A 14,810-nucleotide genomic window follows, 5' to 3' on the forward strand; every position below is an offset into this window, starting at 1 on the left:
GTGAACAGATCAAGAGCAAACAAACTGACTCTGAATATAAAACCAACATGCTCAATCACACTTAGGTGTGTTCCTCCTCCTCCTGTTGTGTTATTGTCCATGTTGTCGTCATCATTGTCTGAATGAGAGTGATGTTGAAACTGACCTTTCTCTTGAGCGCGAGATGTTGGATGTGCCTGGCTGTAGGGTTGAAGCCACCCACCCGCTCCTTCAATTATGCCCCTTCCTCTCCATAGACGAAGCCTACCAAAAGCTGGCAGTGGAGACGCTGGAGGAGTTGGACTGGTGTCTGGACCAGCTGGAGACCTTGCAGACCCGTCACTCGGTCAGCGAGATGGCCTCCAATAAGGTGAGGGACCCCCACCCAGGAATGGGGGAAACGTGGCCGGCAGTCTTCTATTGAGCTGGTCCCCATAATGTCCACTCTGGCTGGGAGCAGCAGCTTGGCCCCAGATTCCTTGGTTATTGTTTGGTGCTTTTGAGACCCTTCCAAGTCGTGGCGACCCTAATATGGTTTTCCAGGGATGAGAGATGTCCAAGTGCTGATTTTTTACCACTCCTGCCCCCTAGTGAGTTTGGACTTTCTGTAAAAATGGTCAAACGTCCTCTCTGCAAAGAGGACAGCAGTGTGCAGGCCCTCTTTGGGCTAGAAGTCAAGGGGTGAGGAGTGAAAAAGGCCTTGGGGAAATTGACCCAAAACTCCCTTGAGCAAGCTTTGAACTGTAAACCAGCGACTGTGGAATTCCTTGTGCTTTTCTCCAGTTGCTTAAAACTCCTGCTGAGCACCTTCTGCCAGTCTCCAGGCTTGGGGGCAGTTTCTGGAGACACCACTCTGCTCTGCGCCTGGGTCGGTCGTATCCAGGTACCACCAGGGGGAAAGGAAACCTGTATCCTTCATCCCTGAAGCTCCGCCAGCCAATGGGAAGGCCCAGCCAGCTCCTGCCTTTGCAGGTGCAGCTTCCGATTGGCCAGCTGTGGCCAAGAGGAGGAAAGGTACCAGGCAGTGATGCTGCAGGAGCATCCTTGGTCCATGCTTCGGCAGGGATGCAGGTAGAGAGGAGGAGGATGGACCAGAACCTCTCAGTCCTGGAGGGTGAGAAAACGGAGAGAAAAACTGCAGAAAGAAGAGGAGGGTTTTTGGCTTACAAACAAATTAGGCTATGTGGCACCTTTGCCGTGCCTGATGCCAGCCTTGCACCGTTGGTTGAGTTCCAGGGGCTTCCCTCCCTCTCCACAACTTGTTGATCAAGGATGAGGTGTTACAGTCCAACGATGATTTTTTTTTACAGATAAAGTAACTCCGCTACCTTTTTTTGGGGGGGGGGGGAGGTTTTCTCTTTCTCTTCCAACATCCTCCACAATCAATTAATAAGTGTGTTTTTGACCCATTTTGTGAAATACGTCTTTATGTGTAGTCTTTGGCCTTTCTCGCCAAGACTCAAGGCACTTCCTTGCAAAGGCAAATAAAAGCTATGCAATTAAAATGCAAAACAGGAACAACTTTGAAGACAGAAACGGAATCAAAAGCTCAGTCTGAAGCAGGGAAAAACATAATTTAGAAACACATCAGTAAAAACAGCACCCAACTGGTAAATCACGCAGCTTTAAAAAAAAGAATCACTGAACATGCTAGATGATAAATAGGAACCTTAGTAAATTTGTGAGTGAAGCTGGCCAGCTTTGAACCTGAAATCCCCATTTTGTGTTTGTAACCTAAAAGCATTTTTGGTCTAAAATCTAAAGATAGGGGAAAGAGGAAGAGGAAGAGGCTGACTGCGGAAACCCAGAGCCTCTCTAGACCAGACATTGATGCTGGTTCCGTATTTAGGAGCAATGCACCCTTAAGTGAAAAAATAGTTAATTACCCCCTCGTGTCACTTCTGACTTATGCTAGCCCAGTGTATTAAGCATCTCCCAAAATTTAACAGCCCTTGATCAGCTCTTGCAAAGTAGCCAGGCCATGGCTCCCTTTATGGAGTCAGTCCATCTCACATTTGGTCTTCCTCTTCTCCTACTTCTCTCAGCTTTTCCTAGCATCTTTGCCTTTTCCAGTGAGTTTTGTCTTCTTGTGACACAACACAGCAGCCTCAGTTTAGTTTGCTTCTAGAGAAAATTTGGGCTTGATTTGCTCTAGGGCCTCCTTGTTTGTCTTTCTGGTGGTTCTTGGGACCTGCCTGCTTCCTCCAGTGTCCAGCATTCACATCCCTGCACAGTCACTGGGAACACAGCCCATTGGAGGATCGTTGGCCTTGGTCTCCTACCACACATCTTTACGCTGGAAAGCCTTTTCTCCTTCTGATCGGTTGTTTCAATTTAAAGAGCGCTTGCTGTAATCAGCTTTAGAGCTTGCTTTCTTTTGTAATTCATCAGCTGGGAGGTAGGAACAGCACTGAAAGATCTCATTTGCCTGGAAGGATAAGAATTGTTGGAGGAGGAAATACGTTTTTACCTTAAGCTGTGATCTGGCACCCTGCCAAAGTGTTCCAGAGTGCACTTCCCACATGCTCAGAAACCTTCCTCTGCTACGAAGATGCTAGACATTTGAGGGCTAGAAACCCGTTCTCCCTTTTGCTGTAAATCCTCTGTGAAAAGATTCCTGCAGTGGTGGTGAAGTTTTGGCCAAGGCTGTGGGATGAAGAATTTGTGTCTTCATGGTTCAAGACGTCCAAGGTGCTTCCTCTCATTCTCTCCTGCTTTCTTTCTCCAGTTCAAAAGGATGCTCAATCGAGAACTGACCCACCTCTCGGAAACCAGCCGTTCTGGAAACCAAGTCTCCGAGTACATTTCCAGCACTTTTTTGGGTGAGTTGCTGGCTTTACTGTTTCCAAAGGTGGTCCTTGGGAAACACTGTGTGGCTTTTCAAAGTGTGCACGATGTTCAGGGAGTGGGTTTGCCGTTATTGCCCCCACCAGGGAGTTTCGATGACCAAGGGGGAATTTGAACCCAGGTCTTATGAGCCCTAGTCCATTATTTTATCCATTACAGCACACCAGCTCTCAAAAGATAAGATAGAGGGTGGAATAACATATCCGGGAAAAGAGGTTTTGTAGAAAGGAGATTCACTTATCTGTCCATATTCCAGCTCTGCCTGTAATAGTCCTTGGCTGAGCAGTGGACGTTAAAATAAACAAGATTATTTTTTCTGTGTGATACTATCAATTTGGCTGCTGTTGCCTTTAATCTTAGGCTTTGCTCATATAAATGCTGTCCTCTTACTCTGGTGCCTCCTCTCTCGGCTAATTCAGGATTTCGGCCAAGGGGCTGGAGTGATCTGTACATTTCACAGCTAGTCATTTTTGTATGGGCAACACCCATACAAAATGCGAGGGCCAGGCGCGTGCACCCTCCCCTGAACCCTAGAGGGAGACACCCCATCCTGCAAACCCACCCACCCCTCCTCAAATTTTATTTTCTTGCAAAAAAAACCCTGGTGTGTTACGTTTCCTGGAGAATAAATACCTTAAGTAAATCTTCTTTGCACCCTCTAGTGGCCAAAATTGTTAATTACTAAAATTGTTTTGAGGCTGGGGGGCAGACAGTGGTGCTGAGAACCCCTAAAATTAGGATGAAGTTCCCTCCCCTGGTTGACAGAGATCAGCACAACTGTAAAACAGCTGCCCTACGGCCCCACTTCTGTTGCAGAGTTTTGAATGTTGGCAAAATTCCTCCAGCTGCACAGCAGATGCGCAAGGATTCACAGAGCAAAATAGCTTCAAGTTCTCCAGAGTATTTTCCCTCAGAAAATAAAAATAAAGACAACCCCATGCCCTTTGCACCCTGACCTTGAAATCTCTCCTCTTCTTCACCAAGTATCTCTGTCCCTTCTCTGCAACGTCTCCCCCGTCAGCGGCTTAAAACATCCAATCCCTCCCAGCGATGTCTTAAAAACTTGGAAGGGCTGCTGTGTTTTATCCCCCCACTCCCGTAGGTAGGGGAAGCACCTCCTGTTGGCAGAATAGATTCTCCCCTGGTTTTTTTTCCTCTCCCAGTGCCCCGCACCGCTGGGTTTGCATGTCTGCAGGCAGGTGTGTGTGTGTGTGTGTGTGTGAGAGAGAGAGAGAGAGAGAGAGAAAGAGAGAGAAAAGGGGTGAAACGGGGAAAGACCCCATCTGGTCTTTGAAGCGTTCCTTGGAGGAAAGGGGGGGCGTTCCGCCACACCTTGTCTCCTGTTCCCATGGCATTAGTAATATTATTAGCTTCCTTGACGTCAGTCCTTCCATCTTTCCATAACATTGGGAGGTGTTAAAGGGGGGGTTGGGTTTCCTTCCTTGGAACAACGAGAGGCGCACACTGGGGGTGTTTGTGTGCCTTTTCCCATGCACATTTAACTTTTGCAGCAGCTGTTGCACCAGGTGGGGTGGGGGGTTGGTACGGGGAGGGAGGGTCTTTCCCGACAGCAGGGGGGGGCACGCTCAGCTTGGGAAGGAGGTGTGCCATGTATTGCCTGGGAGGAGGGGGCATCGGCCAGTGCCTCTCCTTCTCCTTCCTTCCCCTTCTTCTCTTCCTCTATCCCAGAGCAACTTTTCAGATTGTAAGCTCTTTGGGGCGGGGACCCTTTCCCTCCTTCCTAGACCCCCCCCACACGCCTTGATTCCTCAGGGCGGCGCAGTGTTCGAGATACTCGTGCAAGCAGTCTCTTTTGGGACTTGTAGGTGACTTCTGCCAAAGTTTCCATCCTTCCTACCCTGCAAGAACTGTCTTTGTGTCGTAGAAGGTTTGGGAGCATCTGGACTGTATCGGTGAACAGCCATTCCAGGGCATTTATGCCGATCCATGGGATTTCAGCCACCCTGCAATCTCTGGGGCCTTCCACTTGGCTGTTGTAGCTTTCCAAGGGGGATCCTTTCTCCCTTCTGACTACCTCATAAGAAACCCTGCTTTGGAGATCCTCCAGGGGCTTCCCTCTCCCCCCAGGACTCAGGACGTGCTTCATTGCCAGGGTCTCCTCCTCTGCTTTCTCCCTCAGACAAACAGCATGAGGTGGAAATCCCAACTTCGGTCGCCACAGAGAAAGAGAAGGAGAAAAAGAAGCGCCCGATGTCCCAGATCAGCGGCCTGAAGAAGCTCACACACGGATCCAGCTTCAGCTGTGCCACCATCCCTCGCTTTGGGGTCAAGACGGACCAAGAGGCCCTGCTGGCCAAGGTGAGCGGATCTGCAGGGTCTCTGGGAGAGGAGGAAGGTGGCCTGATCCAAACTCCGTGTCGGTGCGTGGGTCTGGTCTGTAATTCTACCCAAGGGCAGGATGATGGTCTTAAGCACAGAGCCCAACATACGGAGTCCATGGAGGGCTACTAGAGATGATCTAGTCCAAGCCCCTCCACATAGGAACGTCCCTGCTCTCACCAGTTTCCCTTAAAATTAGGTTTCTGGGCTGAAAAGAGAACTTGTACTCATTAAACCCATCAGTTTGCTTGGAGAGGCAGAGGGTGCGTTTTGAGAAAGAATGCTGGCGGTGAAGTTCTTCCCAATCATGGCCCCCATGACTGATAAAAAAGAACACCCACTCCCGTCTTTCAGGAGCCCAGGCAAAAGCTGTTTCCTCGGCTGAACCTGTTGGTGGGACTAGGTTCCTTATGATGCTAGTCTTAATTACACCCTCCTTTGTTATCATGGGGTTTTAATCTCTTCCTCTAATCAGATTAAAATTGATTGGAGGAAAGAAAGAAAGAAAGAAAGAAAGAAAGAAAGAAAGAAAGAAAGAAAGAAAGAAAGAAAGAAAGAAAGAAAGAAAGAAAGAAAGAAAGAAAGAAAGAAAGAAAGAAAGAAAGAAAGAAAGAAAGAAAGAAAGAAAGAAAGAAGAGAACCCAATGAGAAGGAGAGGCAGACATGGAAAAAAGTGGGTTGGGAGAAGCAGCCTAGAGAGAAACAAGGATCAAAAATCAAAATGGCATGGGGTGGAGGGGTGAATCCCTGGGGAGATGTATGCTTCCAAATAAGGATTTTAAATGTTACAGAGTTTTGAATTTATAGTACAATTCCTTTTGCTACGCAGCAGAAGTACAGAAACTCACAGAGGAGAATTGCTTCAAGTTCCAACCAAATAGTCCACCCCTTTGCCATTAAGTGGCACTTAAATAATATCACTCTGAGACATTTATAGGAGAAAGAATAAAAGCGTTTCATTGCTTACAGTTGTAAACAGATCAAGAGCAAAAAAAAAAAAAACCCTCTGCTTCCATCAACCCACAGAGAGGGAAAGAGAATACTCAGCAGGGTTAGGCAGGCCTCTCTTTTAAATCAGAGACAGGCAAGGAACAATGGGTTGGTGCTGAACAGAGTGACAGTCACCCCAGCCCAGGAAGGTCCCTCCCTTGGGACTCAGACCCAAGGCAGCAGACCCCCTGGGGGGTCCCGAGCAGGCCTGCCGTTCTGTCCCTCTGCAGCCGGAACCCTATCCGTGTTTCGTAAGGTTGGCCTAACTTGCCGTAGCTCATTGTGCCTCATTGCCAGGGTGCCAGGCTCACGACCAGGCCCATGGCCAAGGTTACCCCCTGGCATCTCCTCAGTGAGCTGCCATGGGCTGTGAGAAGTTCTGCAAACCTTGAAGGCACGGCGACAAGATTCCGGCCGAGGACTGACTTCTCCCTCAAGCACAGAAAAAACAGTGGGTGGGTAGCCTGTGGAGCTGTCCCGGAGGTGCTGCTGCTGCTGCCTGGCGATGATGGGAACCCCAGGCTTTCCCTCATCCTTCTGGTTCTGGACTGGAGCCTCCCTGAAAGGGGACGTGTGGCCATTCTGGGGAGGGTGGATGGGACACTAGGCAGGTCCCCTGTTGCCTTTCCCTGCCAGGGCCCTAGGTGGCAACTGCCCTCCTGCTTCCTCCAGGAACTTGAAGACGTGAACTGCTGGGGACTCAACGTCTTCAAGATCGCCGAGTACTCCGGCCACCGCCCGCTGACGGTCATCCTGCACAGCATCTTCCAGGTGACTTGCCTCTTGTCTGGCAGAATCCGCTCCTGACGGTCCCTCTGCTTTGGTGGGGAGATGATTCCCGAGGCGTGCCTTTTATTTTATGCCTTGGTTCTATTAGCCTGCTTTTCCTCTGGGGGGAACTTGAGGCCACGGGAGAATTGCTCTTCTCCACCTCCTTTGCGAGCATGGTCAGGCTAAGAGCCACTGGCCTTGCCTTGCCTCGTGAGCTTTGTGGCTCAGGCAGGCTGTGCCATAGACCTCCCAGCTTTCCAGTGGGCACTTCAACCCTGACACATGCCAACAGAATGGTTGAAGGAGTTGGGGAGACAAGTCGAAACAGAATGAGGCCAGGGTGAAGATTGAGTGCGTCTAGAAACTATGGCTCAAGTTCATGGGGGGAACAGATTGAATGGGCTTAAGCGGCAGGAAGGTATGTTTTGTGGACCATCAACGGCATGAGAAGTTGGACCTGGGTGGCCCCTCTCCCTGAACAGAGGGTTGGCTGGCTGGCCACCTCTCTGAGATGCTTTAAGTCCAGTTTTCCCGCCTTGAACAGGATATTGAACTCAGTGGCCCCCTTCCCGGTCATCTGCGTGTCAGTTGATCCCCATGGAGACGTTAGTACAGAGATGGGCCATCTTGGGAGGCTTTTTTTTTCTTCCAGACACAGTGACCCTCGATCAAGCCCACATATAGAGCAGGATGTGATTTTTGTTTTTAAAAAAGCATTTTTCATTTCAAAGAAACCTGGATTGTTCTGCTAAACAAGATGTGGGGGGCCCACCTTGTTTTAGAGGAGAACCATATCTCTAGAGGAGTGGTTCTCCCATTTTTGGGGGTCAGGTCTTGAAAACAGTACCTGGGAAAGTTTGTTTGTTGGGTTTTTTTTTTTTTTTGTCAGACTTGGTGGGGGCGGCAATACCGGTGTTGGGCCAGGATGTGACCTCTTGTCTTCACCGTTCCCCTCCATAGTGGGGAAGGTGTGATGTGTCAATGGACAGTCAGCTGATATGAAGCGAGAAACGTGGGCCTCATGGTGTATGTCCCAAATCCACTTTCTGTAAATACACTTTTATAAACAAAGTGTTTAGATCTGCTTTTCCTCATTTTCCAGGAGAGAGATCTGCTCAAGACTTTCCACATCCCGGTGGACATTTTCATCACCTTCATGATGACCCTGGAGGACCACTACCATGCTGATGTGGCTTACCACAACAACATCCATGCAGCCGATGTGGCGCAGTCCGCCCACGTCCTACTCTCAATGCCAGCTCTGGAGGTGGAGGAGGAAGATCCGAGGGGGGGAGGTTCCAGAGAGCTGGCATGTGGAGAGAGAGGATCTGCATTCAGGGGAAGAAAAAAAAGGGACAGGGTTCGAGTTAGGAGAAAGAAGGTGGGAGGAACCCTAAGAGTATCAGTCTACTGAGGGGCGTCTCAATCCAGCCGGTACAACTTCACACCCATTTCCTTCCTCCTCCTCCTATTCTGAGCTCACCCCTTCCCTTCTTCCCTCCTCCTCTTCTGTCTCCCTGCAGGCTGTGTTCACAGACCTGGAGATCTTGGCAGCCATCTTCGCGGCGGCCATTCACGACGTTGACCATCCTGGGGTCTCCAACCAGTTCCTGATCAACACAAGTGAGTTCCCTACTGGAGCAGGATGACTCTCCTGGCGCTCTGGAGGGACGCCCCTGCCGGCCCTCATTGTGTAGGGTTAGAAACCCTTGCTTCTCTCGCACAACATGAAGAAACCACCAGGGTTTGTTGGTTTGCTTTTCCTCCTCACATGTGAGAGGAGTACAATATTTTCTGGTGCTTGTGAGGAGAGTTCTTGCACTTGTGAGAATTTTATTTTTATTTTTGGAAGAAAAGTGGGTCTGAGATCAAATCGAATGTTGCCCGACCCCCAGAGAGAAGGACACAAGGCTGAGTCAACCTTGAGGCAGGTTCCTGAACCCATCGGAATTGAACTCAGGTCGTGAGCAGAGTCTTGGCTTCAGCATTGTAGTTCCACCATCGCTGGGCCATGAGTGGAAAAATAACTAACCAAGTAACTAGTTACAACCTATGATCTGACTTGCAAGTTGTTGCTTTCCGTCTGGGCCTGCTTCCTACCAGATTCGGGGTCTCCTCCGATCCTGAGTCCTGAGGGAGGGTCCGTCTGAAGTCGTCTCTGTCTGTGGCGCCTTTTATCTCTCCCAACCTCTGGTTTGATTTCCAGACTCGGAGCTGGCACTCATGTACAATGATGCCTCTGTGCTGGAGAACCACCACTTAGCCGTTGGATTCAAGCTCCTGCAAGAGGAAAACTGCGACATCTTCAGGAACCTCTCCAAGAAGCAACGGCAAATGCTTCGCAAGATGGTGATCGACATGGTGAGGAACTGGGTTGGAAAAGGGTTGCCATCTCACCTTGGATCAGAAATAGAGCATGACAGAGAAGCCCGTCATTAGAAGTGAATCCATTGCTTCCCAAAACACGGCCAATGAAAAGGAACTTTAAAAAAACTAGTTTGAAAACAGTAATATTCTTTAAAGGAAGTTGTGGAACTTTCTAAAGGCCAGCCCTAAAGCGCACCCCCCCGCACTCCCTCCAGCAAGCTAGGATTTTTTCTTGTCCTCCCTTCCTCTGAATAGCATATTTATAAACTGTTTGTCTATCAGTCGAAACCTTTTTTGTGGGTTCCCACAGGTCCTGGCAACGGACATGTCCAAACACATGAATCTCCTGGCCGACCTGAAGACGATGGTGGAGACCAAGAAGGTGACGAGCTTGGGGGTGCTCCTCCTGGACAACTACTCAGATCGAATCCAGGTGAGGTTTGCGCTAAGACGAGGAGGAAAGGGTGCTGGAGATCCCAAAAAAGCTTTCACTCCTCTTTTAAGGTCAGATTTATGTTGTTGTAAAGGTTTAGTCTTCAGCACCAATGAAATAAGCGAAAGGCGTTGTGGTCATTTGGGAGCAATTCAAAACTGAGCCTGGTGGTGCTGATTTTTGGGATTTAAATAATTCTTCCTCCCATTCTGTTGCTCCTTAAGGCATCCTCAGAAGGGGGGAACTAGAAAGCATGGTCCAGCCATAGACCTCATTCTAGTCGCACAGCACAACCCCACCAACCGGATTTCAGCCATTGTGTTTCAAAAAAAATTACAAAAACGTTGTGAACAGAGTCTGAAAATAGATCTGAAACTGCAGCAGGCGAGAGGTCGTTGGACCTTAGGGGCGCTGTCCAATCTGTGCTTGCCACGCATTGGCCCTGCCAAGGGTAGAAGCTCCTTGGGATGGAGGGCTGAATGGTGTTTTTCGCTGCTTTGTGCTCCTCTCCCCCCCCCCGGCTCCCCCATCCCACAGGTCCTACAGAACATTGTGCACTGCGCTGACCTGAGCAACCCGACCAAGCCACTGGAGCTCTACCACCAGTGGACGGACCGCATCATGGTGGAGTTCTTCCATCAGGGGGACTGTGAGCGCGAGAAAGGCATGGAGATCAGCCCCATGTGTGACAAACACCGCGCCTCCGTAGAGAAGTCCCAGGTGGGTCCCGGCAGGGGATTCTGGGCTTACAGACGGCATGGGGAGGGGTGGCCCCCCTTCCGAGGCGGGATTTGCACCTTTAAAACAAGAAGGCTTTAGACTCTTTAGAGCTCCAGAAGGAAAGCTCCTCACTCAGTTGTCAAGCAACTCTTTCCAGAATCCTTTTTTTCCCTTAGAATGTTTCTCTTTTAAAATTCTGATTCTTCTTTCTGAAAACTTATGGAACTTTTGAATTTCTGGTAAAATTCTTTTTTGCTATGCAGCAGGAAGTACAGAGATCCACAAAGGAGAATACAGTAGCTTCAAGTCCGCCCCTTTCTCGCTAACTGCCATTTAAAAGTCTCGATAACTCACTCTGAGACATTGGTAGGAGAAAGAATAAAAGAGCATTTCTTTACTTACAGTTGTGAACAGATCAACAGCAAACTAACAACACGGATTGCTTCAGAAGCCTAAAGAGAGGGTTAAGGGGAGGAGATGCCGGAATGGTGCAGGACCTGAAATTGAGAGGCTGAATACTTAATGCTACATGGAATATTTTTTTTCTCTTCTGAATAATTTGAGCGTATCACAGAAGTAGGGTGAACAACTAAACAAAACTTTTGTTTTGGAAGTACAATAGGACCCCTGTATCCGCAGGGAATTAAATACCAAACACCCCCTGCGGACGCTGGAAAACGTGGATCGTTGGAAATGCTGTGACAATAGCTAACACTGCACATTGCACAGTCTCTGGCTCCCTCTTGTGGCCAGTTCTGGTAACGTTCCCTTTAGAAACATTTCTAGGATTATATTCACGAAAGCTTTCACGGCCGGGATCTAATGATTGTTCTGGGTTTTTCAGACTCTTTGGCCGTGTTCTGAAGGTTGTTCTTCCTGACGTTTCGCCAGTCTCTGTGGCCGGCATCTTCAGAGGACAGAAACCTGAGCACAGATTGCCTAAGGCCACACCAGAGCACAGGTTGCTGTCCTCTGAAGATGCCGGCCACAGAGACTAGTGAAACGTCAGGAAGAACAACCTTCAGAACATGGCCAAAGAGCCCGAAAAACCCAGAACAACCATTTCTAGGATTCTTTAATATTTTCAGGCCATAGATAAGTGAATCAGTGGACACTGATCCAGCAGATTCTGGGGTCTTATTGTCCATAGTTTGTACATATACCACAAACATACATATATGCTGAAAAGGGCCACCCTAAGTCAGAATTGAGAGCACATCATTAACCTAGCTGGAAAGCTCAGTGAGTTAGGTCTCTGGCTGCAAAGTCAGAGGTTGCGAGTTTGATTTCCCCCACTGTGCCTCCTATAAGAAGAGACCACCTGGGTGGCCTTGGGCAATCTGTGCAGGAGTCCCAGGCCACCCCCAGAAGAAGGGGAGGGGAAAAATCACTTCTCAGTGTTTCTTTTCGTGGAAAACCCTGATAGGGGTTGCCACGAGTCAGAACTGACTTGATGGGAGACGACGATGATGATGATGATATATGCACATTTCTCCTGTCCTGTCTATCACACACCACATTGTCTCTCTCTTTCTCTCTCTCTGTGCTGCCAGGTGGGATTCATTGACTACATCGCCCATCCCTTGTGGGAAACCTGGGCCGATCTGGTTCATCCCGATGCTCAAGAAATCCTGGACACGCTGGAAGACAACCGGGAATGGTACCAGAGCATGATGCCACGCAGCCCCTCGCCACCCCCAGACGAGCCGGGATCCGAGAAGGGTGGAGGCGGCAGCTCGGACAAGTTCAGCTTTGAGCTCACCCTGCAGGAAGAAGACGGAGAGGCGTCGGACCTGGATCAGGGGGAGACGGAGAGCCCCCTGGAAGAAGAAGAAGAAGAAGGCAGTGACTCCAGAGCCCTGGGTGCCACAGAGGACTCTGAATCCACCAACGAAAGCTGGCCGTCCCCCACGGACCAAGCGGGCAGCCCCCACCGGCACGCCCTGGTCAAGCAGAAGGAGGCCTTGGGCAGCTTTGAGAGCCGGCAGACCCTCTTGGGAAGCGGCAGCTGGTCCACAGGGGACCCCAGCACCCAACTGGGTCTCGACCAAGAAGGAAACGTCACCTTTTTGACCCTGGGGACATAAAGGTGGCGGTGGCCGTGGTGGTGGTGGTGGCAGCAGCAAAGTCCCCTGTGGTGGCTGCGTTCTGTGGGGGCTGGAGGGAAGGAGAGGCCTATGAGGCCACCCCAGACATCTTAGGGGGCAGCTCCCCATTGCAAGGGGGAGTCGTTGCTTTCTCTCAAAGACCTCTGTGTCGGAACACCAGACGCTGCCTCCCCCCGCCTCGCCTCTTCCTTGCTGACTTCCAGCGTCTCTCCTCATGAGATCTGGGCTGTATCCAGACCTGGCCCCACCTGCGTCCTCCCCCTCTGAGCACTGGGTCTTGGGCTGGGACCGAGCCCGGCCCATCCATTCAGGCTTCCCTACGGTCTCCAGGCTTCTATTCATTCCTAGGTGGTTGTGCTGTGCCATCAGGCCACCTCCGACTTAGGGCGACCCTGTGAATGGAGTGGTCTCCAAAATGCCCCGCTCGCTCTTGCAAACTCAAAGGTCGTGGTTTCCTTGAGGGAATCTGTCCGTCTCCTATTGGGTCATTCTCTTTCCCTGCTGCATTCCTCCTTTCCCAGCAGGAGGGTCTTTTCCAGAGAATCCTGTCTTTCCACGATGCGCCCAAAATAGAACTGCCTCGGCTTCAACACTTTTCACCTCCGGAGCGGATAGTTGGGGTGGGGTTTGAGCCAGGGCCCATGGCTTGTAAAGGTGGAGGTTCAGTTTGGAGGAGAGGTGAGGGAGACCACGGAGGTACTCGATGCTGCTGGTGGGCGAGAAGAGAAAAGACTGGGTGAGATGGACCAGCTGTCCAGAAATATGGAATGTAAGCGTTGGAAACTCAGAATGTGTTCCGAGGTTTCAGGCACCTGAAGAGAAGAGAAGACTGGCCGTCCTCACTCCTTGGGAGGCCTCGGGGGGGGGGGCGGAAAAGGTCTACATGTCCCGTGTTTGTATTGGCCAAGTTGCTGCCTTTAACTTATTGGGGGCGGGAGGGATTATCCTTGTAAAATGTAGCACAATGTGTTTAATAATATAATTACAACAGTAAGCATTTAGAGACTGGTATAACTGAACAGCACTAGAAGTGCTGTATTATGTAAATACAGTACTGTATACGTATTTCCTTTCCTACCACATTACACTTGGGGGTTTCATACGAACTGCTGTTTTTATTTTGGAGTTGCCACTTTTTGTGGAAGGAGCCACTGTCGTCTTTGAATCAGGGTTGTTTCTTCCCTGGTATCCGAATTTTCCTGGCACCTTTATGCACTTCCCATCAGCACTTTCTCTGTTCTTTATTATAATATAATGTAATGCCACTCGATGTTACAATTCTGTTTTGTTTGTTTTTCAAAGTACGGTATAAAGCGTGACTCCTTGAGTCTGAAACCTGGTCCCAGGGTGTTTGCAGTAGAAGGAAAACTGAGAGCAGGGAGGGAGAGCATCGGGCAGGGATTTTAAGGTATAGGACTGGAAAAATAAGTCTGGAGGGTACATTTGAAAGAGGAATGATGATACAGTTCCCTCCTTATCTCTGTGGGATCAGTATGTACTGATTAACTTATCCATGTTCTGGAAATATTTAAAAAATCCCCAGAACCAGCCACTAGAGAGCCATAGAACATACTATGTACAGTACAGTGTATTTGTACAGTATGCATTGCATTTGCTATTAAAATAGTGTTTGCTATCATCCACATTTTTCAGCATCCGCGGAGGGGTGGCAGCTTGGAACTGATCATCTCCCATAGATACGGGGATGGTGGTGGTTTCCTATTGCATTAGATAAGCATGTTTGGAAAGACCTGCATAAGGTGAAACGATGGAGCTGGTTGAGAGGGTCTTGGGCCCACCATTAGCGAGGAGAAGGGTGGAAAGAGCAGGGCAGGTTCTGCGCTTCACATCTACAACTCCCAGAATCCCCAGCCTCATAGGTCACTGGAAGTCCTTGGGAAGTCGGACTTTGGAGGGGGTCAGACTAGAGGACCCGGCGGGGCCCCTTCCCCTCGGCTCCTTTCTCTGACTGCTGGTGGGGAGGAGGCCATCCTGTGCCGCCTCCACTTCCTGCTTTGGCTCACGTTCTGTTCCCAGGAGGGATCCAGGATCACACACCCCCAACCAAACCTTCCCATCTCCCGCCATATGGACGCCTCGCCGCAGAAACTCGTTCGGTGGGTCAGGTTCTTCCTGTGGGCTCAGGAGGACACCGGCGAGAAAGCTCCTTTGCCAGCAGCGGCTCCGGCCTTTCCTCCCAACAGATCTGTCCCTGACGGGGCCACAATCCCCAGTAACCTTTCCCTTTAACTAAT

At 49.9% G+C, this 14,810-nt stretch overlaps 1 protein-coding gene across 6 annotated transcripts in view; it reads left to right on the forward strand.

Moving 5' to 3' along the window:
• Positions 1-13,894, forward strand: part of PDE4C (phosphodiesterase 4C) — a 52,132-nt gene extending 38,238 nt beyond the window's left edge. For 4 of the 6 annotated variants that reach the window (XM_078379018.1, XM_078379019.1, XM_078379021.1 and 1 more), the window contains 11 exons: positions 237-349; positions 2,708-2,801; positions 4,967-5,145; positions 5,642-5,839; positions 6,829-6,927; positions 8,030-8,194; positions 8,451-8,550; positions 9,134-9,288; positions 9,605-9,727; positions 10,265-10,447; positions 12,001-13,894. In XM_078379018.1, coding sequence (XP_078235144.1) covers positions 237-349; positions 2,708-2,801; positions 4,967-5,145; positions 5,642-5,839; positions 6,829-6,927; positions 8,030-8,194; positions 8,451-8,550; positions 9,134-9,288; positions 9,605-9,727; positions 10,265-10,447; positions 12,001-12,534 — 1,943 coding nt within the window. In that variant the 3' untranslated portion in view covers positions 12,535-13,894. The remainder of the gene's footprint in view (positions 1-236; positions 350-2,707; positions 2,802-4,966; positions 5,146-5,641; positions 5,840-6,828; positions 6,928-8,029; positions 8,195-8,450; positions 8,551-9,133; positions 9,289-9,604; positions 9,728-10,264; positions 10,448-12,000) is intronic. The other 2 variants (XM_020781053.3, XM_020781056.3) reach the window with 1 other exon arrangement.
• Positions 13,895-14,810: the final 916 nt, after the last annotated feature.

Source organism: Pogona vitticeps, chromosome 7, assembly GCF_051106095.1.
Source record: "Pogona vitticeps strain Pit_001003342236 chromosome 7, PviZW2.1, whole genome shotgun sequence".
In the NCBI taxonomy this organism is placed as follows: domain Eukaryota; kingdom Metazoa; phylum Chordata; class Lepidosauria; order Squamata; family Agamidae; genus Pogona; species Pogona vitticeps.